The sequence below is a fragment of the Gopherus flavomarginatus genome, chromosome 17 (genome assembly GCF_025201925.1).
Source record: "Gopherus flavomarginatus isolate rGopFla2 chromosome 17, rGopFla2.mat.asm, whole genome shotgun sequence".
Taxonomy (NCBI): Eukaryota; Metazoa; Chordata; order Testudines; family Testudinidae; genus Gopherus; species Gopherus flavomarginatus.
In genome coordinates, this window is record NC_066633.1 from 2134021 (window position 1) to 2159842 (window position 25822).

General features: G+C 40.4%; 1 protein-coding gene across 6 annotated transcripts in view; it reads right to left on the bottom strand.

The window, feature by feature from the left end:
* The window catches only part of GAPVD1 (GTPase activating protein and VPS9 domains 1), a 69901-nt gene that overhangs the window by 10431 nt on the left and 33648 nt on the right, over window positions 1–25822 (bottom strand). For 2 of the 6 annotated variants that reach the window (XM_050927007.1, XM_050927002.1), the window contains 16 exons: window positions 25396–25530; window positions 25074–25263; window positions 23671–23751; window positions 20309–20469; window positions 15693–15822; window positions 10570–10695; window positions 9637–9810; window positions 9172–9312; window positions 8073–8207; window positions 7279–7398; window positions 6573–6650; window positions 5018–5391; window positions 4335–4422; window positions 3148–3228; window positions 2743–2865; window positions 2023–2152 (listed from right to left, as the gene is read on the bottom strand). In XM_050927007.1, the coding sequence (XP_050782964.1) occupies window positions 2023–2152; window positions 2743–2865; window positions 3148–3228; window positions 4335–4422; window positions 5018–5391; window positions 6573–6650; window positions 7279–7398; window positions 8073–8207; window positions 9172–9312; window positions 9637–9810; window positions 10570–10695; window positions 15693–15822; window positions 20309–20469; window positions 23671–23751; window positions 25074–25263; window positions 25396–25530 (2267 nt within the window). The remainder of the gene's footprint in view (window positions 1–2022; window positions 2153–2742; window positions 2866–3147; window positions 3229–4334; window positions 4423–5017; window positions 5392–6572; window positions 6651–7278; window positions 7399–8072; window positions 8208–9171; window positions 9313–9636; window positions 9811–10569; window positions 10696–15692; window positions 15823–20308; window positions 20470–23670; window positions 23752–25073; window positions 25264–25395; window positions 25531–25822) is intronic. The other 4 variants (XM_050927005.1, XM_050927003.1, XM_050927006.1 and 1 more) reach the window with 4 other exon arrangements.

The following is a 25822-nucleotide window of genomic DNA, read 5'->3' on the forward strand; positions in this document are numbered from 1 at the left end:
CTTTTGATGATATGCCACTTAGTTCAGCTCTTCAAACAAACTGCTCCCATTTAACACAGCTTTAGAAGAGGTATCTTTCAGTAAGTACTGGAATGCAACTTCATGAAACTTAGTCCCAACCTTGGCTATATCGGAATCTTTACCAACTAAAATTAATGACCTCTTTTCAGTGAATTTCATGCTCGTGAAAGGTGTCCAGCTTAGCAACCCTGAAGACTGACATTGTCCATCCATAACAGGCACAGTATACAGACCTTATCAAGCTACTTTGGCAATGTTCCTCAGCACTGATCTGGAGCAGACTCCCAGAATTCTCAGACCATGAACACTAATCTTTGGCCTTTCCACTGGGTCTGTCAAGGTTGTTAATAATTGGCCAAGTGAAGTGAGGCCCTACATTCAACTCATGGGCATTTATGTTTGTCTGTAACCAATAACTTTTGAACACTGCATTCAATCAAGTCCTGAATTTCAGGAAATGTTCTAGGTATTAAGACACAGAATCTTATTGATTTTGGTGAAAGATGGAGAAATAGAGATGCCTGATTTTCACAAAATCAGAACCACACAATGCCCACTTGGTGCTGCAGCAGCAGAATCTCTCTAGTGCTACTGCTGCCTACAGATATCACACGCAACAGCGATAGGCTGCTCTCTCTCTTTGGGTGTACAGCTTGGCCTACATAAGCAACAGAGCATTTTCAGTTCCCAAGTACCAGAGATGTTTGTACCAAAAGTGCAGAACTGTACTGGAAAAGCTGAAGCTGGCACATAAGAAAACAGTCCCTGCCCCAAAGAACTTACAATACAGGATGCCTAATTATGTAGGCACAAGTCCACAAATAACTGGACTAATACCAAAAACTCATGTAGTCTACTGAAGAGATATTGATAGTAACTGAAAGTAGTTACAATTAAGCAGGGCTGAATTCAAAGCAATGACCTAGAAGCCATAGATACAATGTCCCAGAACCAACCCCTTGAGCAATCCAGTCATCTTGTGCATTTATTAGCTAGTGCATTGTTTAATGAATAATATTTAAACATTGCTACATCAACCCTATACTATTTTAGACATGCAGCCCAGAAGTCTGGGATCTTCATTAGCGAATTAACTTTCAGTGCTTTCTCCCAACACAAACTAAACATCTTAATTCCTTTAGCAAACAAAAATCCACATGAATGTATACAATTATGGGAGGCTTTTTTTACGTGTCAATCCTAAATGGTATATGCACGGAGACAGATGGAACCAATTGCTTCACTCCCAAGTTATACAGGTTCATTAAAATAAGTATGAGACTCTTTAACATAGGAGGTTTAAATGCTGGAAGAAACTGGAGGCAGAACAAAAAGGAGAAACCTGGAATGGAGTAAAGCTTAATAAAACTGATGATAGGTGAAAAAAGGCATACAGCTACATATGCTTGTAAGGTGATATAGCAGCAAAAAGCCAATGTAACTTTGGACTGCATTTGTGGAGGCATCACATCCTGGGAAAGGGGTGTAGGTCCTTCTCTATACAGCTGTGGTGCAACTGCATCTTGGCAGGTGTATTCAGTTCTTGAGCCCCTAATTTCCAAAGAAACAGGAGGAAGCTTGGCAGAGAGCAACAGAAATGATCAGGGAGCTGGAAAGAAGGACAAAGAAGAGACCCAGAAAGAGAAATGATTTGGCATATTAAAAAGTGTAAGTGGGAGGAAAAGAGTGGGACTAAGCAGAAGGAAATATAGGTGGAACTTCAGGAAAACCTTCTTGAGAGTGTGCACTAACAGACTGAAAAATACACTCAGTAGAAGTGGTGGATATCCCATCATTTAACTACACTGGACAAAAAATATCTGGAAGTCTACAGTAAGAAACAATACTACTGGTCCCCAGGAGACTAATTCTTTCCCACCATTAAGATTAAGGACACCTACAGTATATATCATGATTTCTCTGAAGATCAACCACATGGCTTCAGCTTTTGTCTTAATCCAACAACAAAATCAAAGTTACACACACAAATATTACGTTTACCTGTAAGAGAAAGCAGAGTCTTGCGGCTGTGCTACTTGACTTGCAGAATCTGGGAGGTCATCAGCTGACATATTCTGCAGGGCTTCATCGCGTGGAGAGTCGTGTATACTTTCACCATCTCCAATTACCTCTAAGCAAACATTCCAACAGAGAATTCACAGAAAGGAACTTGACTGTCTAGTACTATATTGTTTGTTTTTTCTCATTTTCAATTTCCAAGAAGTTTTTTTAATTATATAGAAAAGAAACCTAGGTCAATCCATCCATCCATCAAAAAAAAAAAAGAATAGAATTTTAGAGTAAATTAAAAAAGATTCAAAATATGTACTGTACAATTTGCTTTTAAAAGGAACTGTATAATTCTGTTTTAGATCTCAATGTCCTTTTATTGTTTTCCAGTTCTTCTAAAAAAAAAATTGCTAATATGAGATGCATAAACTAACAACACTAAGAAATCCCAGCTGATTCAATCACGGAGTTCTGGCCTTGGAGATTATCGTTTAGCTCCCATTATCAGCGTGGATGCAATTATAAATTAAACAAAGAGAAACTTCCTTGCTCCCCGCACTAGAGAGAGTGTTAATATAGTTCAGATGTTAGTATCATTTGACTAGAATATCATTTGACTAGACTATTTAAGGGGTGTTCAACTTTATCACCAAGAGGTTTTGTGCTGCCCATTTTTTATTGTTGTGGATGTAGCGCTGCAAAAGTTCTTACCTGCACTTTCAAAATTTACTATAGCTCCTTCACTTGGGCTGGTTCGCTTAATAGCATTCCTATATTTGTCCAGGATATCCTCTGCAGCCTGTGCCTGTGCACTTAGTCTGGGATTGGGATCATCTGAACAATGAGGAAAATATAACAGGAATTAGCTCCATGTGGTGCTGAGTTCAATGCTAAGTGCAAACAACACTGCATAACAAGTTTAAAACCCATTAAGTCTTCAGGGCAGGTACTGACTAACCACAATAACCTCCTCAGTTAGGAAGCTAATTTTGAATATTAAAATGTTCTCTCTATACTAGTCTATACATTGCTGTAAAAGGTAACGTTTTGGCTGTCCCAGGAGAACATTTGGGGTGCATACTCTTAGTAAAGGCACTGCAAGAGCAATATACAAACCTTGAAGTGTTGAGAATCTCTCAGACACAAAGTCATCTTTGTCTTTTTCTTGTTTTTCTTTTTTTCTAAATGGTATAGGAGCTGGAAATTACAGAAAGTCTGTATAAGACACATTATACATGGAGACAATAAAGCATGGAATTACGAACTACATTTAGAAACAGTAAGTTTAACATCAAATAAAGTCTCCATGAAGGGTATTTAGATGTGTAAGAAACTGCAAAGGTGATGTCTGAAGCTTCTCAGTAACACAAGTCCTCTTTAAATACAAAAGTTAATGATACCCAAGCCTGTGGGGTGAAACAGGCAGTCTATTGTGAACATATTACAAATTATGTCCTTAACAGTTACTAAGCTGAGCCAGACAATCAGCACCCCCAAAAAGCCTGGCCTTCTGAGTTCAGTATTTTTCATTTACTGATTAGGAATTGAAACTGGCTAGTTTCACAAATTTACTCTAGACATATGTCCACAGATCCAGAGTCATGCACTGATTATAGTGATGTCAATTGTTTCTGGAAGCTACTTCCAATGAATGGTTCCTGATAAAAGTCACAATCCACTGTGCAATACTAAAATATGTAGAAAAACAAAATTCAGTTGTATAAAAGTATTTAAGTCAAATTCATCCAAGAAGAGTTTCCCCTCTGCAAACTGGGGACAATGCTGTTCTATTTTCACACAGGTGTTGTGACATTTAACATTTAGATAATACTTTACGTATGCAAAGTCTTAAATACTAGACATTATCTTTTAGACTGAATGTATACCTAATATCCTTTACTTCTAAAATGGTACTAATACCCATAAATTCAAACCCAATACATCTGTTAGTCTTTAAGGTGCACAGGACTCTTTGTTGCTTTTTACATAAATTCTAAGACTCTTTTGTGATCTACTGGCCAGATTTCATCATTTACAAGATCTCTGACTTTGCACTACCTGATTTTGTTAAGTAATTAGCATAACAATCTCGGATTAAAACAACATAGAAAGGGCAGAAAGTACTGTGAGCCTGGACTGGTTGCAACCTTCATGTAGTCAACTATTCAGACTGACCATTTAATATATGATCTCACAGTAACTGGAGAGTTAGTCACAAATTTTCCTATCAAAGTGCAGATTTATTGAAAGCAATGTACAGCATTTCTAAAGGCACCAAGAACGTGTAAACGTGAGGCTGTTACCTTTGGGCATGGCAGAAACGAAACGCTTTCTCCACCAGGGTCTGTTCCTGTCAGATTTTTCATCGTCACTATCTTTTCGTTCCTCATTCTACAGGGAAAGTGAGTTTTTATTTCAATCAACACTATGCTGAAATCATTACATGATTTTGTACAATGGAAGACTGAAAAATATTTTCTTGATTACCAGTAACAGATCATATCACATTACCTGCAAAGCAGCACAACAACAAAGTAAAACAACCTGCTCTTGAAAGTTTAAGTCCTCCCTTGAAGAGGTGTTTGTAAGTTTGAGTGTAACTATTTGTTCTGGACTAAAAGTCGGTGTACAACAATCCAAGAAAATCTCTCTCAAAAAAGGGCAATGTTTGTTTTCATTATGTTGACGCATTTACTACTACAAGACTTTATGGTTAGAGATTCATTTTGGGGGTCCTACAACTAAAGCATGTCACATAAATCGAAAAAAGGGACTTTGTCTATTTAGGCCATTCATCCCATCTTAAGCTTTGACTTTTATAAGTAATACTACAGGCCACCCTTCAGAAGGTGCCAGAATTGCACTATGCTTCCCTAGTTAATATATTTAATGCTAACAACACTAGAAACACATTTCTACTCAAAAATGACGTGAGAAAAAAAAACAAAGATGCAAAATCAGTTCAGCTTCACAACAGATGTCTTACCTCTCCTCTAGAGGAATCTTTACTGGGGGATGACGAAGAGGACTGAGGCGCAGGCCCTGAAGCAGCTGCCCCAATGTTGGGTGTTTGTGTGGGAAGCTCCCTTTCTTCATTGCCAGGCCGCCTGTTCCAGCCAGGGTCACTCATCGGTCTCCGAACTGATGACACTATGTCAGAGCTCCTGCTGCGGACCAGCCTTTCTGGATAGGAATGCCTTTGTTTGAACGCCTCCAAATCAGTTGGGATTAAGATGTGGGAACCAAAATTTGGGAATCTGGCCTCATTACCTCCCATAGCTCCTTCCAAGATTGGCGGATCTGGTGGCGGATGAGCGGGTCTTGCATAGTGCACTTTAGGCCTAACCACTGCCGATACACCTGAAGCAATGAAAAATTACATCATTGAACCAAACATTGAAGGATTATACTGGGGTGGTTATGTGTGTACATGCATTTCTCAAATGGGTAAGATTTTTTCCCAACTAAAATGGACAGCAGCCTTTGATGTACAGTAACTCTTCACTTAAAGTCATCCTAGTTAATGTTGTTCTGTTGTTACGTTGCTGATCAATTAGAGAACATGCTCATTTAAAGCTGTGCAATGCTCCCTTATAACACTGTTTGGCAGCTGCCTGCTTTGTCCACTGCTTGCAGGAAGAGCAGCCCGTTGCAGCTAACTGGTGGGGGGGGGCTTGGAAGCAGGATGGACAGGCAGCCCCCCCATCAGCTCCCCACTCCCCTAAATTCCCTGTGTGGCAGCCCCCTAGCAGGCTATCAATTGCTGGCAGTTCAGCTATCGCTCCCCCCACTGCCGTGTGCTGCTCCTGCCCTCTGCCTTGGAGCTGCTCCCAGGAGCTTCCTGCTTGCTGTGTGAGGAAGAGAGAGGGGGGCTAATGTCAAGGTGTCCTCCTCCCCTCCCTGCTCCTCTCCCCCACTTACCTCATCCATAGAGCAGGGGGGAAAACATGACAGGGCTCATGATGGAGGGAGCTTGCTGACTGCAGCTGCTCTCTCAACTTCCTAATATATTTTAAAAGGCAATGTACTTAGAGTGGGACCAGTGTACTTAAAGGGACAATGCGTGTGTGTCACTCTCTCTCTCTTTCACACAGGGTGTGTGCCTCTGTCTGCCACGCTGTCTCCCCTCTCTCCATTTGTGCTGCCTTGTAGAGAGTGAGGCTACATTAACAACAACATGTTAACCCTTGAGGGCTCAGCCAAGTGCTAGTTCATCATTTAGCAGCAAGGCATTCCCTGGGAAATATCCCACTCTCTTCCACCCTCTACCTTTCACCACCTCAATCAAGCTTCACAATCATTGCTATGTACAGTATTAAATTGTTTGTTTACATTGTAAACTTTAAAACTTATAACTCAAATATATATAATTTCCCTGGAATCTAACTCCCCTCTATTTACATTAATTCTTATGGGGAAATTGGATTCGCTTAACATCGTTTAGCCTAAAGTTGCATTTTTCAGGAACACGACTACAACGCTAAGCAAGAAGTTACTGTATTGATCTTAAAAACAAGAATAGCTCATTCTTTACAATTTACCTTCATGTGATGACAGAGGGTCAAACAATGCAAGCAAAGAGTCCGACTGAGAAGGGGGAGAAGTCAACTGACTGGCTCCTGAAACAATACAGAAAGTGGGTCTGCATGTGCAATGCACTATTCACTGCTTCTTAGCTAGAGTGCTGCACAATACAAATGCAGTCACAGAGCTTATGAAACAGGCAGCATTTAGATCCTTTTACAATGTTAATAAATGCTTAACACACTTCAAAATGTACTGACAGGAAGGCACCTGAAAGCACTCACAGGACTGAACAGTCAAATTATTATAAAAACTGTTAAAAAACACACACACACACACACACACACACACACCCTCAGAGAACAGTGAAGGGAGTGAGTCTCAAGTGCAAAAGAGCAGTCAACCTAACTTGGTTGAATTAGATAGAATAAAGACTTAGATCTCAGACTCTGCAATACTTCACCACCTCCTCTTTCTATTCATAAGCATAAACACGTCTGCTGAACAAATATGGAGAGAATGATTGTAAGTGGTTTCTCAAAAACCAGAAAATACATTTTCTAAATATAATTGAACTTTTCTTCTACACAGCGTTTACCCCACTTATTCTTGCTGGGATGTACAGTGTTAAAAGGTTTTACAGTCACAAGTTTAACAATTCCTGATGAGCTTTCATCTAAGGCGCAGTTTATTTTTCACTTACTATCCAAGGGCTTTACTTACCATGAGCTGTTTCATCCATATCAGGACTTGTCACAGAATCTTTCCCTCCAAAGTCAGAGCTACACTCAGACCTAAGGTCCTCGATCTTATTAGGAATATCCTCAGAGGTTGCACTAATACCTTACAAATAACAAAAGAAGGATCTGTGAGGGTCTTTGAGACAAAAAGGATGCAGATATCAAAAACATTAAACTTTTTTGTGACAGCTGCAATGAGCTGGGGTATTCTTGCTGCCAACTCCCTAACACTGAATTCAAGAGAAATGGCAGCTTGACATTCTGAGAGCCATGACTTTAGAATCTGTCCTGATATAAAGGTTTTGTAATCTTCGGGTTCCATCTGTTTATTCTGCTATTTAATATAAGCTTATGTACATGCTTTGATGTTATGACTGGCAATATAAAGGACCTTAAGACTGACAAATAATTTGCACAAATCTATGACAGAAAATGTAAGTAAAGTGCAGAGAGAGACTACAGAGGTGTGCTAAACAAAATGGGATGAAGAGAAGCTGAAGGGAGGTGTCCACAGTGAGATGCAAGGAAATATTAGGTGATTTCTTAGATTCAAACACCCTGTTGCAAGTCTCTGCTTCTGTACAACAGATTCTCTGGATTTCACTCCATTCAGTAGGATGGAGAGCACGGTACTACTGCTCTGGAAATCAGAGTATGAGCACCAGACAAAAAAATCCTTTCAAGGATGAGAATAAATATGATGAAACTAAGCACATGGCAAAACATACTGGTTACCATCTAATAAAGCAGAACTTGTTCCTGAAAATAAAAACACACCTGACACGACGCTGAGGCCTGGTGTACTGGGACGAGAACTGACCTCCCTCACATCTGTGTCATCAGAGGTGCTGCCTAGCCCAGAACAGCTTTCCAGCTCCTGCAGTCTTTCCTCCTGCTTTAGGTCTGGGGCCTCTAAACAGGAAATGGTGCGCATGCATTACTGCCTGATGTTATAGTCTCTTACAATTCACATGCAAAAAGATGGTGTAGGGATTTAGATTTTAATGTAAAGAGAGTCTAGCTAACTTTGCGAAATGTACTCTGAAATGGCAACAAATAATTTGAGCTATTTCAGCCAATTCTACTGTGCTGTACTGCAGGCAAGATAATGCAGATAGTCCTTTATATCTGCAGGGCATTTTGCTAGATCTATTTTTACTCTAACAAAAACCAAAATTTGAATTATTGAGTTTCCTAGCCAGAGACTATGGAATGATATATTAAATGCTCATGAAAACATTGACAGTATGTAAAAATTCTGCCTAGAAAGATTCCCATAGTTCTACAGTGCTCCTTTTATTCTTAGTTTTTCCAGAACACTGCAAACAGTCACCAAGTCATGCTAGATCTTCTCTCACATTATAATTTAGTCGTCTGTCCATCATGGTAAGGTTAATGGAGTCACAAAGCTTAGCGCCTTCTGCGCATTAGAAGTCTTTGTGCACTGCACCTACTCACCCAAACAAATTAAAAACAAGACATACACCACAGCACATCTGCCATCCTCCTAGTCATTGCTCATCATACACCCTTCCCCCACCTTACAGCATGCTACCCAGCCAAAGAGAATGGCTACAAACCAGCTTATTTTGTGCAACCTGAGAGCTATATAGGTATTTGTATTCACAATATGTCAATCTTAAAGACTTCCATAATTCTCACAGTTTTATTTTGGAATAATAAGCAATCATCTTTGTTTGAAAAAGGACCACTATGATTACCACCTGCCTCTGAAATAGCATGTGGTCTTTGGGCAGGTAATATTCCCTTTCAAAGTGATGGTTTCAAGTGAAGCACTTATCCAAAAATATTTATGAAATAATGCTTTGCAGTTCATGTCAAAGACCAAACTAAAGATGAGTTGCGGGATTCTGACCTGAATCACTTGGCAATACCTCCACACTCCACGCTTCACTGGTGGTTTCTGATATGGTTGACCCTGTGCACGGGTCAAGCAGCACAGATCCTGAACCTGGCAAACATAGCAAGCTGCCAAGCATGTTCTCTGCAGCTGTACCTGCACAACCAAGAGGGAAGAATGGATCAGGTAGGAAAGATGAGAGGATTCTGGTAAGACAGACACCATAAACTGGGTGTCCAGTATTAAGTAATTATAAAAAAGACACACAACGTCTACTGGCGGGGGGAGGGGGGAGGGAGAGAGAGAGAAAGTACCCATAACAAAGGCAGGACAGATGTCTAAAGTTTTCCTACAAAGAAACTTAGATTTAACAACCCCACATTTATTTCATAACTAAACAGAGACTGAATGAGAGTTCCAAAAGCCTCCTTGCTTTGCAGCAAGCTTAAAGTAGTTTTCATGTCGGATGTGCACAGTTACCTGCAATTTCTTGCAACCGGTCTTCATCAATATTTGGATCAAAGTCACTGCCCAAGACATCTGTGCTCCAGGTCTCGCTCACAGTTTCTGATATGTCCCTGTCATCAGTCAATCCCATCATATCACGAATTTCAAATTTACGGAGCTTGTCATCAAGATTATCCTGAGTCGTAGCTATGTAAACAAAAGGTCTCAAAAATTCTTCAATATGCTATAGGACAGGAAACTAATTCTATCAAGTAAAATGCAGTTTTAAATAACTAGGATCTGTACAGTACTTTAATAATAATCACAATAATTTGTATATTCAAATAGATGCAATGTGACAACATTCTTTACTCATATTTGAGAAACACTAGAGATTTATTTATGAGAAAAGGTTTAAAAAGTGTATATATTTGCCTAACACAGAGCTATCATAACTGTCTATAACTATGAATGACCGACACCAAGGAGTAAGTAAATTATGGTGAAAACTGACTAGAAGGGAGATTAATTTGTGGAAGGGAAGAGGCTGCATTCCTATCAGTTGGACCACTTTGACCTCTCCAGTTAAAGTGTTGGTAAGTATAAAAATATCTACGATCTAACATTTCCAATTGCTACAATTCAAATCATCCTTTTCCCTCTTGAAGAGGAAGGCATCACAAAACAAAAATTTAAAAATATTTTATTATAGTGACTGAGATTTCAAAATACAATATAAGGTCACTGTTCTAAGAATGATGTTAACATTGTTTTAGAGGACAACAATAGCTTGCTGATGAAAAAAATCAATGAAAATGTAAGATATTCAAAAAAGTGTTAAAGTAATTAAACGATGTAGAAAGCCCCTTTATTCATCTCAGACATATCCAATTTAGAGATTTAAAACTTATGGATTTAGAGAAATTGTAACAGTCTACTCGCTTTGAGCTGTGTATCTGCACCTACCTTGTTCATGTTCTAACAGCTGCAGGGCTTCAACACCATTGCTCCCAGAAGGCCCTGCACCAAGCTCTGACACAGACTCTCCTTCTAAATCCAAAGAGGACACAGAATTGGAGCGATTTGATGGACCTGACGAAAATTGATTTTCCTGTTAGATTTGTTCAGATCAGACTATTTATTTTCCAAACTCGTACCATAAACAAGATACAACTTACTAGTAAGACTGAAAAAAGAGCTGAAGCCTGTCATTTTCAATACAAATTAGCCATGTATGTGAAATACTGAACTGAGGAACTCAAAAATTCTTCTCAATATGCCGAACTATTTAGTAAGTGTGTTAAATACCAACATCTCTATCTTGTAGAATTGGAAACTGGAACACTTAGCTTTCAAGTAATTAACACTTTACAACTTTTTAGTGCCACACAACAACATTAACTAATCTTCAGATACCTTGCCACACATGGTTAGCACATCAATATTAGTGTACTAGCTTTTAGTCAAAATTCAAACACAAACTTTTGTAATGATTAGTTTTCTCTAATAACTTGATTTTGTTTATATTGAAAACAAAGAGAAAAAACTAATCATGGAAAGTTAAATAAAACAACATATTACCTGGAACATTTGAATGGCTTGTAGAAGCCTATTCAACATCCCAGGGAAACCTCTCTTTGCTGTGTGTGATACTCATATAAAAGAGCTATTGTTCTAGGCTCCTAACATTTTGGCATACAAAAAAATTGATAAAAATAAGATTAAAAGTCAGTATGTGAACTATTTATTGACAATTTAGATTGCAGTTATGCCAATAACATGCACCAAGTTGAAAGTCCTTTTTTCAACTACATTTTTTGTTCATCTCTTCCAGTCCAAAATTATCTTCAGCAACCAGTATGTCAAAGTTTCAGTCAAGAATGACTTGTTAGGGCCAAACATGAAGGCAGGCTTTTCGGGGGAAAATGAGGGTATGTCTATACTACGGGATTATTCCGATTTTACATAAACCGGTTTTGTAAAACAGATTGTATAAAGTCGAGTGCACGTGGCCACACTAAGCACATTAATTTGGTGGTGTGTGCCCATGTACTGAGGCTAGCGTGGATTTCCGGAGCATTGCACTGTGGGTAGCTATCCCATAGTTCCCGCAGTCTCCCCTGCCCATTGGAATTCTGGGTTGAGATCCCAATGCATGATGGTGCAAAAACAGTGTCGCGGGTGATTCTGGGTAAATGTCATCACTCATTCCTTCCTCTGTGAAAGCAACGGCAGACAATCATTTTGCACCCTTTTTCCCTGGATTGCCCTAGCAGATGCCACAGCATGGCAACCATGGAGCCCGTTTTGCCTTTTGTCACTGTCAGCGGCATCCTGTACACATATGGTGACAGAGGCGGCACTGCAGTGCTACACAGCAGCATTCATTTGCCATCGCAAGGTAGCAGAGACAGTTACCAGTCGTTCTGTACCGTCTGCTGTGCCATTGTAAATTGGCAATGAGATGACAGTTATCAGTCATTCTGTACCGTCTGCCGCTGTCATGGGTGCTCCTGGCTGGTCTTAGCCGAGGTCGGCCGGGGGCGCAAAGACAAAAATGGGAACGACTCCCTGATTCAATCCCTCCTTTATGGTTTATCTAAAAATAGAGTCAGTCCTGCCTAGAATATGGGGCAAGTGTACTAGAGAACCAGTGTATCAGAGAACCCATGAGCACAGCCACTCTGTGTCAGATCCCGCAGAAATGATGAGCTGCATGCCATTTACAGGGGGTGCCCCTGCAACAACCTCACCCCGTTGATTCCTTTCTCCCCCAACCTTTCTGGGCTACTGTGGCAGTGTCCCCCATTTGTGTGATGAAGTAAAGAATGCAGGAATAAGAAACACTGACTTTTTAGTGAGATAAAATGAGGGGGAGGCAGCCTCCAGCTGCTATAATAGTCCAGGCAGGACATTAAACCATGTGGGGGAGAGGAGCCCAGTATCCCACTGCTATGATAGTCCAGGCAGTACAGAATCTTTTCTTTAGACATGAAAGGGGCGGGGGGGTCTGATGGAACTCAGCTCCCAGTTGCTATGAGGACGGTTACCAGCCGTTCTGTACCATCTACTGGGAATGACCGGGAGTCATTCCTATTTTTACCCAGGCGCCCCCGGCCGACCTCACCTGAGGCCAGCCAGGAGCACTCATGGGCTGATGATGACGATGGATAGCAGTCATATTGTACCGTCTGCTACCGGGGAGGGGAGGGGGAGGGGAGGGGAGAGGATGCTGCTATTCATTGCCGCAGCACTGCGTCTACCAGCAGCATGCAGTAGACATAGGGTGACATATAAAAAAGTCAAGAAACGATTTTTTCCCCTTTTCTTTCACGGGGGGTGGGGGGGGGGCAGAAAGGAGGGGTAAATTGACGACATATACCCTGAATCACCCCGGACAATGTGTTTGACCCTACAGGCATTGGGAGCTCAGCCAAGAATGCAAATGCTTTTCGGAGACTGCAGGGACTGTGGGATAGCTGGAGTCCTCAGTACCCCCTCCCTCCCTCCATGAGCGTCCATTTGATTCTTTGGCTTTCCGTTACGCTTGTACACAGCACTGTGCTGTGGCGTCTGTCTATCATAGCCTGGAGATTTTTTCAAATGCTTTCTCATTTCGTCTTCTGTAACGGAGCTCTGATAGAACAGATAGGCAAATAACACAGGAATGCAGAGGCAAGATTAGAAAAGCAAAGGCACAAAATGAACTCAAACTAGCTATGGGAATAAAGGGAAACAAGAAGACTTTTTATCAATACATTCGAAGCAAGAGGAAGACTAAGGACAGGGTAGGCCCACTGCTCAATGCGGAGGGGGTAACAGTAACGGGAGACTTGGAAATGGCAGAGATGCTTAATGACTTCTTTGTTTCGGTCTTCACTGAGAAGTCTGAAGGAATGTCTAGTATAGTGAATGCTTACGGGAAGAGGGTAGATTTAGAAGAGAAAATAAGCAAAGAGCAAGTAAAAAATCACTTAGAAAAGTTAGATGCCTGCAAGTCACCAGGGCCTGATGAAATGCATCCTAGAATACTGAAGGAGTTAATAGAAGAGGTATCTGAGCCTCTAGCTATTATCTTTGGGAAATCATGGGAGACGGGGGAGATTCCAGAAGACTGGAAGGGGGCAAATATAGTGCCCATCTATAAAAAGGGAAATAAAAACAACCCAGGAAACTACAGACCAGTTAGTTTAACTTCTGTGCCAGGGAAGATAATGGAGCAGGTAATCAAAGAAATCATCTGCAAACACTTGGAAGGTGGTAAGGTGATAGGGAATAGCCAGCATGGATTTGTAAAGAACAAATCATGTCAAACTAATCTGATAACATTCTTTGATAGGATAACGAGCCTTGTGGATAAGGGAGAAGCGGTGGATGTGATATATCTAGACTTCAGTAAGGCATTTGATACAGTCTCGCATGATATTCTTATAGATAAGCTAGGAAAGTACAATTTAGATGGGGCTACTATAAGGTGGGTGCATAACTGGCTGGATAACCGTACTCAGAGAGTAGTTGTTAATGGCTCCCAATCCTGCTGGAAAGGTATAACAAGTGGGGTTCCACAGGGTTCTGTTTTGGGACCGGTTCTGTTCAATATCTTCATCAACGATTTAGATGTTGGCATAGAAAGTACGCTTATTAAGTTTGCAGATGATACCAAACTGGGAGGGATTGCAACTGCTTTGGAGGACAGGGTCAAAATTCAAAATGATCTGGACAAGTTGGAGAAATGGTCTGAGGTAAACAGGATGAAGTTCAATAAAGATAAATGCAAAGTGCTCCACTTAGGAAGGAACAATCAGTTTCACACATACAGAATGGGAGGAGACTGTCTAGGAAGGAGTATGGCAGAAAGAGATCTAGGGGTCATAGTGGACCACAAGCTTAATATGAGTCAACAGTGTGATACTGTTGCAAAAAAAGCAAACGTGATTCTGGGATGCATTAACAGGTGTGTTGTAAACAAGACACGAGAAGTCATTCTTCCGCTTTACTCTGCGCTGGTTAGGCCCCAACTGGAGTATTGTGTCCAGTTCTGGGCACCGCATTTCAAGAAAGATGTGGAGAAATTGGAGAGGGTCCAGAGAAGAGCAACAAGAATGATTAAAGGTCTTGAGAACATGACCTATGAAGGAAGGCTGAAGGAATTGGGTTTGTTTAGTTTGGAAAAGAGAAGACTGAGAGGGGACATGATAGCAGTTTTCAGGTATCTAAAAGGGTGTCATCAGGAGGAGGGAGAAAACTTGTTCACCTTAGCCTCCAATGATAGAACAAGAAGCAATGGGCTTAAACTGCAGCAAGGGAGATTTAGGTTGGACATTAGGAAAAAGTTCCTAACTGTCAGAGTAGTTAAACACTGGAATAGATTGCCTAGGGAAGTTGTGGAATCTCCATCTCTGGAGATATTTAAGAGTAGGTTAGATAAATGTCTATCAGGGATGGTCTAGACAGTATTTGGTCCTGCCATGAGGGCAGGGGACTGGACTCGATGACCTCTCGAGGTCCCTTCCAGTCCTAGAGTCTATGAGTCTATGAGATTTGTCTCCCCATACAGCGATCAGATCCAGTATCGCCCGTACAGCCCATGCTGGAGCTCTTTTTGGATTTGGGACTGCATCACCACCTGTGCTGATCAGAGCTCCACGCTGGGCAAACAGTAAACGAAGTTCAAAAGTTTGTGGGGCTTTTCCTGTTTACCTGGCCAGTGCATCCGAGCTGAGATTGCTGTCCAGAGCAGTCACAATGGTGCACTGTGGGATACCGCCCGGAGGCCAATACCGTCGATTTGCAGCCACACTAACCCTAATCCGATATGGTAATACCGATTTCAGCGCTACTCCTCTCGTCGGCGAGGAGTACAGAAACCGGTTTAAAGAGCCCTTTATATCAATATAAAGGGCCTCGTTGTGTGGACAGGTGCAGTGTTAAATCGGTTTAACGCTGCTAAAATTGGTTTAAATGCGTAGTGTAGACCAGGCCTCTGACAGCCTTTGCAAAGGCAGATATGACATGCTGGATATAACAGAAGCTTCTTTTAGAATTAAAATCTGAAAACAAACTTTTTGAATACTTAAGTAACCCTTCACCTTCAGATATTCCTTCCAGATTATCACTGCAGAGGGAAAAGCGCAAGGTTTTATCAGGTTTACCGTGGAGTTTGGTTTCATCAACAGGGACATCTCCTTGTCCTCCATCGGCAAGCTGCATGTTTAAGACCTATGGGGGGGGGGGGAAATCAACATGTTTAATTGACCCAGAAAAAAATTAATTAATTTTATTTACAAGTCAGTCTAACAACTGAAACCAGATTTTTTTCAACTTTTCTAGATCTTTAATGGCTCAGTCAGTATCTAACATCTCACATTTGAGGAAAGGTTATTTGAATCAAGACTGAGCACGTTTCTGCAAAGTAACAACCTGGTGAGATTTTAAAATAGTCAAGATTTAGACGTGCAGTATATCATGAAAATGGAACCTCAACTGACTTTTTACTCTAATGGCACCTTAATATCACACAGCAATAGATAATTATAGCATTCCAACAGGAGGGAATCTGAACTATTGGGCAAGACACTAATAGACTTAAGGAAGTTGTCCTCTTATTCAAAGGACACATTATGCCAACAATTGCAGATGCATAACGTAATACTTGGATATTCAGCATTTACAAGCTCGGATATGGCAGCTCAGGTTTGCTCCCAAGCAATCTATCATGAAGTAACATCTCCACAGGCTTGACATAATTAACTCTTCATGATTTATTATGCTGCAGTAGTTAAGTCTGTTTCACCACTTTCATTCTAAATACTACGTTTCAAGAGTTTATAACTTGGGCATGCACAGTAACTTCCATATACAAAAGTTTCTAGAGGATTAGCATAAGACTTAATAGGCTTGCAAAGCACAGAACAAACCAGTTCCTCTGGAGATACTAAAATCTCTTGGTTCTATGAATCAGAAGGTTTTACCCTACTAAGAAAGACGAGGCATATCTCTGCACAGAATGACAAGGCAGGGATGGCTTAATGAAGGTAGTGTTTATCTGCTTTCAAAATCCAACTGCAGACACCACACCTTTACCTGGCAGCAGAGAGACACCAAAACCATATAAAACACAATACTTACTTTACAGTTGTCCTCCAAGGCTTCTTCAGAGTCATTAAAATTGGCCAGGTGTCAACTTGTGCGCACACACACATACACTCACACTCACTCACTATGAGGGAGGGAAGATGGTAAGTACTCTGTTAATTTACTACTTAAGTCCAAGGAACCTTCTCTGAGATCCTTCCTGTCCCACAACAGCAAAAAGGCAGAAGATTCAGGGAGTGAACCATTGGCTAGGTCGTTTTGTTAAACACTAGTCTAACTCCTGTTGGGAGAGGGGTCCATATAGTTTGGATGGCCTCCACCTCAATAAAAAGGAAACAAATCTCCTTGGGGACAGGCTGGCTACAGTAATGAGGAGGGCATTAAACTAACAGCAAAAGGGGATGGTAAAAAGAGGGAAGCACTCATCATAAAATCAAGATGTTGAGAACAAAATTAATCAAGGAACCAAAGGACAAGAAGAGACGAAATTCCTGAATTGCCTATACACCAATGCTAGGAGCCTGTAACAAACAAAAAGAATTGGAATTGCTCATTTGTGTGCATAAATTCAATCTATTTGGTATTACTGAAACCTGGTAGGATGTATCACATTATTGAAACATTAAAATCAATGGTTATAACCTATTTAGGAAGGATCAAGTAGGCAAAAAGGGAGAGGGAACAGCATTCGATGTCAAAAATGGCATTACCTGTTTCCGAGTCACAGATAACTCGGAAGAAAGTGATGTTGAATGATTATGGACCAATGTCCTAAGAGATAAAGCAAAAGATGGGATATTAGTTGGTGTCTGCTACAGACCACCAAATCACACTAGGGAACAGGATGACAGGCACGTAAGGGGGCCATCTATAAATTGTAGGCAAAAAAAGTGTGATCGGGGGGATTTCAGTTTGAGAGCCATATGCTGGAGGTCTCATGCTGCCAGTACTAAAACATCCTTGGAATTTCTAAACATTATAGATGACAATTTCTCAACTTAAAAAGTATTGCATCCAAGACGCAGGAATTCTGTATTAGACCTTGTCTAACAGATAAAGAGGACCTGACCACAGAACTAAAATTAATGGTAGCTTTGAGACAAGTGATCATTCCTTGATCACATTTATAACGTGCAGAATACAGTCCAGACCAACAATATGTATACTTGGTGCTTTACTAGGGCCAAATTACAAAGCTGAAAACAATTACGAGACAAATCAGCTGGGAGGAGGAATTTAATCAGAAAAGTATGAAAGATAATTGGAAATCATTTAAAAACATCTTATGGGACGCCCAAAACTCACAATTAAGGAAGAACACCACACTGGTTAAAAAAGTGACCTTGTTCAGAGGGGAAATGAAGGCTGCTATTAAAAAATGATAATAATAGTAATCACCACTACCACCACCACCAATGGAAGGAAAGGGAAGTTGACAGAAATGAATATACATCAGAAGTTAGAATTGTAGAAAACTGATAAGGGAAGTAAAGGAACCCAAGTATAAATATTTGGCAAACAGCATTAAGGACAATAAGGAGTATTTAAAACATATTAGGAACAAAAAATCTTGACAAAGGAATTGGTCCATTACTAGATGGAAATGGTAGAACCATCAATAATAATGCAAAAAAACCAGACAAGGTAGTTTAATAAATATTTCTGTTCTTTATTTGGTGAAAAAAAACAGATGATATAGTCTCATCCAGGGCTTTGGAGCGGAGCCCAGAGCTGGAGAGTGGAGCAGCTCCGGAGCAGAGGAGCTGCAGGTTTTTGCCTGAAGCTGGAGCAGAGCCGAAGCACAGTTCCAAAGCCCTGGTCTCATCATATGGTCATGATACCACTCCTTTAATTCCACTAGTATCTCTGCAGGATGTTAAACAGAAGCTACTAAAGTAAGACATTTTTAAATCAGCAGGTCCAGATAATTCTTTGATGCAAGAGTTTTGAAAGAGCTGGCTAAGCAGCTTGCTAGACCATTAATGATGATTTTCCATATGTCCTGGAACCTCCCCAGTTCTCCAAAGGGCCGTAAGATAGGTAAATGTTGTGCCAATTTAAACAAACAAACAAACAAACAGGATGACCTGGGCGATTACAGGCCTGCCAGCTAGACGCTGATCCCAGTCTCAACTGAGACTTAAAGGAGGGCAATGTAATTAATGCAAGTCAACATGGGTTCATGGAAAATACATTGCGTCAAACTAACTTGATATTTTTTGATTAATTTACAAATCTGGTTGATAAAAGTAATAGTGTTGATGTAATATACATAGACTTCTGAAAGGTGTTTGACTTGGCACCCCATAACATTTTAATAAAAAACTAGAATGATATATGGCACATGTTAAATGGATTAAAAATGGCTAAGTGACAGATCTCAAAATGTAACTGTAAACTGGGAATTTTCATTGAGAGGCTGTGTTTCCAACGGGGTCCTGTAGGGATCAGTTCTTAGCCCTATGCTATTTAACATTTTTATCAATGACCTGGAAGAAAACATAAAACCATCACTGATAAAGTTTGCAGATGACACAAAAATTGGGGGAGTGGTAAATAATGAAGATAGGTACTGAGTCATATTATTGCTTGGTAAACTGGGTGCAAGAAAACAGTGTGTTTTAAAACGGCTAAATGTAAATGTATACATCTAGAAACAAAAGATGTAGGCCATACTTACAAAACAGGGGACTATCCTGGGAAACAGTGACGGAAAAAAGATTTGGGGGTCATAGTGGATAATCAGCTGAATATGAGCTCCAAGTGTGATGCTGTGGGCAAAACAGCTAATGCAATCCTGGGATGGATAAACAAGGGAATCTTGATTAGGAACACAGAGGTTATTTTACCTCTTTATTTGGTACTGGTGTGACTGCTGCTGGAATACTGTGTCCAGTTCTGGTGCTCACAATTCAAGGATGGTGATAAATTGGAGAGGGTTCAGAGAAGAGCCATGAGAAGGATTACAGCATTAGAAAATATGCCTTACAGCGATGGCCTCAAAGATAGCAATCTATTTAGATTAACACAGCCAAGGTTAAAGGGTTACTTGATTATAATCTATATGCAGAACAAATATTTAATAATAGGCTCTTCAATCTAGCAGAGAAAGATATAACATGATCTAGTGGCTAGATGTTGAAACTAGACAAATTCAAACTGAAAACAAGGCATAAAAGAGTAATTAACCATTGGAACAATTGACCAAGGGGTGTACATTCCCACCACCGGCAATTTTTAAACCAAGACCAGATGTTCTAAAATGTTCTAGGAATTATTTTGAGGAAGTTCTATGGCCTGTGTTAAACAGGAGGTCAATCTACATCACAGTGGTCCCTTCTGGCCTTGGAATCTATGAATGGAAGGCTCTGGCATAACCACCTACCTGTTTAATCAGGATGCTGTATTAATCATTACAAACAGAAATCAGTTGTGGTTTGGAGAACATTTGCAACACCTAAATACAGTGGAACAAATACAGGGTTTTAGCCCTAATTCTCCAGTTTAAACCTTGTCTTAGTTTGTCACAAACTTAGTATTATTTCATGGTCTGAACATACATTCTTCACTTCTCAAAGCATGTGATTTCTATTGGACACCTTTTTCATACCTCATTTTCTGACATCATCCCCGGAGTAAGCTGCGGACCTGTTCCCAAAGAAATAACCAGCACTTCTTCTGGCTGAACTTCCTGTATAGACTCCTGGGAGGATCCCTCATGGTCTCCATGCTGGTCCATTGGAATATTTGATCTATTTCTGCTACGGGTAGCTAATGATACATGTTAAAATACAGAGTGTTATGAAGGTTTTCAATATTTAAACTCTCAAGAGTACACCTCTACCTCGATAAAACGCGACCCAATATAACACGAATTCGGATATAACGCAGTAAAGCAGCGCTGGGGTGTGGGGTGGGGGCCTGTGCACTCCAGCGGATCAAAGCAAGTTCAATATAATGCGGTTTCACCTATAACGCAGTAAGACTTTTTGGCTCCCAAGGACAGCGTTATATCGGGATAAAGGTGTATCTACAAATGCTATACAATACACATGTGTGATGTTAGCGCATGCATACCAAAGAATGGGCAAAAATGCAGAGTACAATTTACAACTTTCTGGAAAGGTGGACACTGATACTGGGGATGTGCAAAACTGACACTGGGGCTGTGTAATTATTTAAATATTGCACTACTGTGAAAATATCAGACTTGTAGCATAATGGCTTAAGAAGCATATAACATACCATGCTTCTCCATTAACCCCCAGATATTCCTGTCCGAGATGGGCAGGACAGCTTTCCCTTTAGGTTACCTGCACACATTCTTCCTTTGCAAGAGAGACTCCTCTCTGCTTCTGTACCATTGCAAAAAGAGAGCACCAGCAGAAAGGCACTTTAGCTTCCATGTTTAAAATACCCTTTCAGTAGTGGTGGGGTTTTTTTCCCCTACAAACTGCAGTCATGCCAACCTCACAGTCTCATGACCTAAAAGCACCTTGCACTGATAAGAGATCTCCATCGCATTAAATAATAGGAAAATGATCATCAAAAAGCACCAGGAGACCAAGACAACCAAATGAAGAACACCTGGAAAAGCAATTTTTTGCATTTGTCCAGTGAACCATTTATGGGTCCTTCCCGGGCCCTTGCTGAATTTAACAAGCAGGGAAACTTAAAGACCCTATTATTGCCAGCTAGAAGGGCATCAAGCCTCTTATGGCTAAGAGGTCTGTTCAGAAACAATGTAGAACAATGGTCCCCAACCTTTCTGTTGCAATAGCATCTTCGTGTTCCCAGAAGAGTGTGACGGGCTCTGAACGACCAGCCACCAAAATGCCGCCTAGAAGTGACATTGAGAAGCACTGTCACTGAAATGCCACTGAGAACAGTGGCATTTCAGCAGCAATGCTTCTTGGCGTTGCTGCTTCTCAGCGGCTGGTTGTCCTTGTCAGTAGGCAGGTGCACATAAATGCCATGGAACCCGCGGGCACTGCATTGGGGACCACTGATGTAGAGGGTGGATATGGGGGCAGGGAGGAGGAAGGAGAAAAATGAAGTGGTGAGAGAATTGTTTTTATTTTTATGTTTTTTAAAACTTGAATGTCTAAGAACCAGCTCTCCATTTAAAATTCTAATCTCCAAGATCTCTGACAAGATTGATTATTTAATGCTATGCACTAGGCCAGTGGTTTTCAAACTATTGTTCTGGTGACCCCTTTCACACAGCACGTTTCTGAGTGTGACCCCCCCCTTATAAATTAAACTCCCTCCCCCCTTTTTTTTTTAATCTATAACATCATTATAAATGTCGGAGGCAAAGCGGAGTTTGGCGTGGAGGCTGACAGCTTGCAACCCCCCACCTAATAACCTTACGACACCCTGAGCGGTCCTGACCCCAGTTTGAGAACCCCCTACACTAGGCCATGAAATAACTGGATTATAAATTAAGCTTTTTGGGGCATCATCTGCTACTACATGTTTGTATAGTGCCTAAAGCCCAGATACTTAATAAGGACTGTTAGAACACTACTTTAATAAGAACGGCCATACTGGGTCAGATCAAAGGTCCATTTAGCCCAGTATCCTGTCTTCCGATAGTGGCCAATGCCAGGTGCCCCAGAGGAAATGAACAGAACAGATAATCAAGTGATCTATCCCCTGTCGCCCATCCCAGCTTCTGCCAAAACGGAGGCTAGGGACATACATACATACAGACATACAGACAGAAAGGTAGGTTAACCCTTTAGCATTCACCAGCAAACCCTCTGGACTACACCCAGACATCAGTGATAGTTACTCAACATGTTAGCTGGTGCCCATCCCAGAAATGCCTGCAAGAATAGGCAAAGAGTTCATAGGCAACACAGAACTCACTGTAAGGGAAGGCACACTGCCAGCAACTCAGACAGTGCTGTTCAGAACAGCTATCTGAACTCTTACTTAAAAAACAAACCAACAAATAAAACTTTGTAACCAAATGTACAGCATTACAAAAGAATTAAGGCCCTGCATCCCATGAGTTGCTGAGCACTGTCCAATCCAGTCAACAGAAGCTAAAGGCACACACAGCCCCTTGCGCAACTAGGTTCTAAAGCAGCATTACTTCAATGTTTTGTAGAGTAAACCTTTTATTAGGGCATTTAAGACAGTTTTGGACTTTATTGGGCAAGACCTTTTCAGCAAAATCTGATATAAAAGGGGATTCAAGTGTACACTAGATTGGATGTGTCAAACACTTACAAGCAAAAGCTGGTAAGCCCTTATTCCTTTTACCTCTTGGGCATGTTAATTTATAATTTTTGTGATGGCATAAATAAAATGGAAAATGCCACTCTAAGCCTGGCCTAGGATGGGTCTATCCTGTTAGCAGGTGCTGGTAAAGGAAATAAGTCATTCAGAATAGTGGTATGCCACACCTTGCACTGGAGAGCCACTCAACAAGAAGAGCGCAGAAAGTCACAACAACAAAACAAAAACAAAAACAAAACAAAAAAATCACCACAAACCTGAAGACCTGATGTTACATCATCAGAAACGGACAAACACATGGCAAAGCAATATCCTAACACTCTGTGGTTCTGATTACTCTGTGGTTCTCTAACTCCTTTTAATATAATCTTCTCTCCCTCTCCCCATTCTGGACCCTTTGGAGAAAGAGTCAATGACCTGAAGTTCCTTATCTTATCTAGGGGCTGGCAGCATCGCATCAATTTCCTCAGTTGAAACATGGGAGCTGAGGCCAAATGTGCAAACTGAGAGAAACTTTTACCTTCAAATATCATGCATCAAAGAGAGAGTAGGCTTTTTAGGGTACTACATTTTTCTAGCTATTTAAGTAGGAATTGGCCTTTGTAATGGAACAAACAAAGAAGCCTGCAACAAAGCAAACTAAAGACAAGCATGAGAAGCATGGTTTTATGAAGTGAATAGAAGTTTTGCATAGAGGAAGAAAGGAAAGAGTCCATTACCCACCAAATGGGGTTACTAGATTAATGTGAGCTGAGAGATTGGTGGTAGAAGTATCCCAGGCAGTAATGGCTGCCAACTGTTGTCCTGGGTTTCGACAGCATTAAACAGAAACAAAATCAAGCCTTTGAACAACAAAAATATTTTAAACTGTAAAATAAATACAAACAAGTTGTTACTTCACTAATGTAAACTTAGAATAGCAGTTGTGCACAGAGAGGTAAGGATAACTCAGGGTACCAAAATGAGGTTTTAGTAATTGCTACCTTTAATTTACTATTTTAAGTATAAATATTTTTGCCTATGTTACAGATAAATACCAAGCTCTTTTTCTACTGAATACCAATATTCCAATCATAAAAGTAAACACTTTAACAGAGTCCAATATTTAAGTATCTAGAGGAAAAAAGTGTCACATTTTGAGATGGGATATTTCTGAGCTGAAAAAGTATAAGATCATGAAATTCTATGCTTCAGAAGAGAATGTGCAACATCACATCAGTACCCAGATTTAAGACACCATAATTACAAGGCAATCTCCCCTCTTAAACTGCTTAGCACTTGTTTAGCATTATCTTTAATGGATCCCCCTTCCTGCCATTTTCCATACTGGTGTTGCCAAATGTCTGCACCCTGGCTTCCTTACCCACTCTCATCACTTGAGTGATCATCTCCATGGTGATGATTTAAATCTACCTCCCTACACCTAACCTCTCCCCAACTGACCAGATTTCCATCTCTTCCTGTTTCTCCAGCATTTTATTACAACATTCTGCCACTTCTCTAACTATAGCAAAATCTGAACAGCCTTCTTTCCTCCTACTTTCTCCTCATATCCAAACCCTCTCTGTATCAATGTTGACAACTGCACTATCCTCACCACCACTCAATCTCTGACTCTTCCCTTTCCTTCTTTCCTATCCACTGGCCTGCACCATTTCACTAACATATGATAAGATTAGATTAAGTCTACATTACATGCGAACTAGGAGCCCTACAACTTCATTTACTATATGAATACACTAAAATTCAGTCTGGTTTAAGAGGTGTAAATAGGAGTAAAGGAAAAATTACACTATGAATTGGAATATTCTTCCAAGGAAAGTGGTGGAAACATCTCGGAAATTTCAAACTTGACTAGACAAGGCACTAGAAAAAAATATGACAAAAGTACAGTCCTGCTAGAGTGGTTACACCAGAAAGATGATCCAACAGATATTTTCATTACATAAAGTCTGATTCAATGACAACTATGCTACACAAACACACACACAGTGGAAGTGGTGTGAAGAAAACTTAAGCATATCCTACAAGAGGACTGAAGAAATGCTGAAGAAGTGTATACAGGATGCAGGAAAGCCTATGAACAAAAAGCTTTTGTTATAAGAATTTCTCTCAATCTTCCTCACCTATAGGCAGTCGATTTTTTTTGTTGGCTGGGGTAGTTGCAGGGGAGAGTTGTGGGGTATTGTAAGGAGTCATTTCAAGGCTGCTACTTTTCCCGGGTCTGTTCTGGGGTAAGTTTGCCAACAAGTTTTCCAGAGCCATCCGATCTTCCTTCAGCTGATCACTTGACATTACATTCCGCATAAAGCCAACCTACAAAATTAGAGTTTGTATAATTAAGAAAGGAGCATGAAGCTACATATTAACCTACTACACCCACTTATATCTCTCTCCTGCAAGCATGTGCAGGAAAACATTACTCCTATTGAATAACCAGGATATTACCAGATTAATAAGTTGGCTGTATGTCATATAAACCACAGTCCTACTCAACCCTTCTAGAAGGTTAACTGAGGACATCGGAGGGGTTTCCACAGCACGCCCACTAATAACAACATCCAGGAAAGCAGCAACACAGCTCTGCAAGGAGAAGACGTAGGTTTTTTAGTGAAAGGTTTCAAATTTTAGAGCTACAGAACACCACAAAAGGTACAAGAGGTATACACATAATTTACATGGGAATATGAGTTTTGTTGCTTCTTACATATTTAGCAAATCAAACATCTTTTAGCCAATGAACAGTAAGTACAAAATTATGCAAAAAATTTAGGAGTTTCCTTCACTCCATATCTGCTTTGAAAGTGTCACTTGTTTAAATAGATTCTATAGTGCTCAATACTTAAGTACAGTTTTAAAAATGCTGTTATGCAAT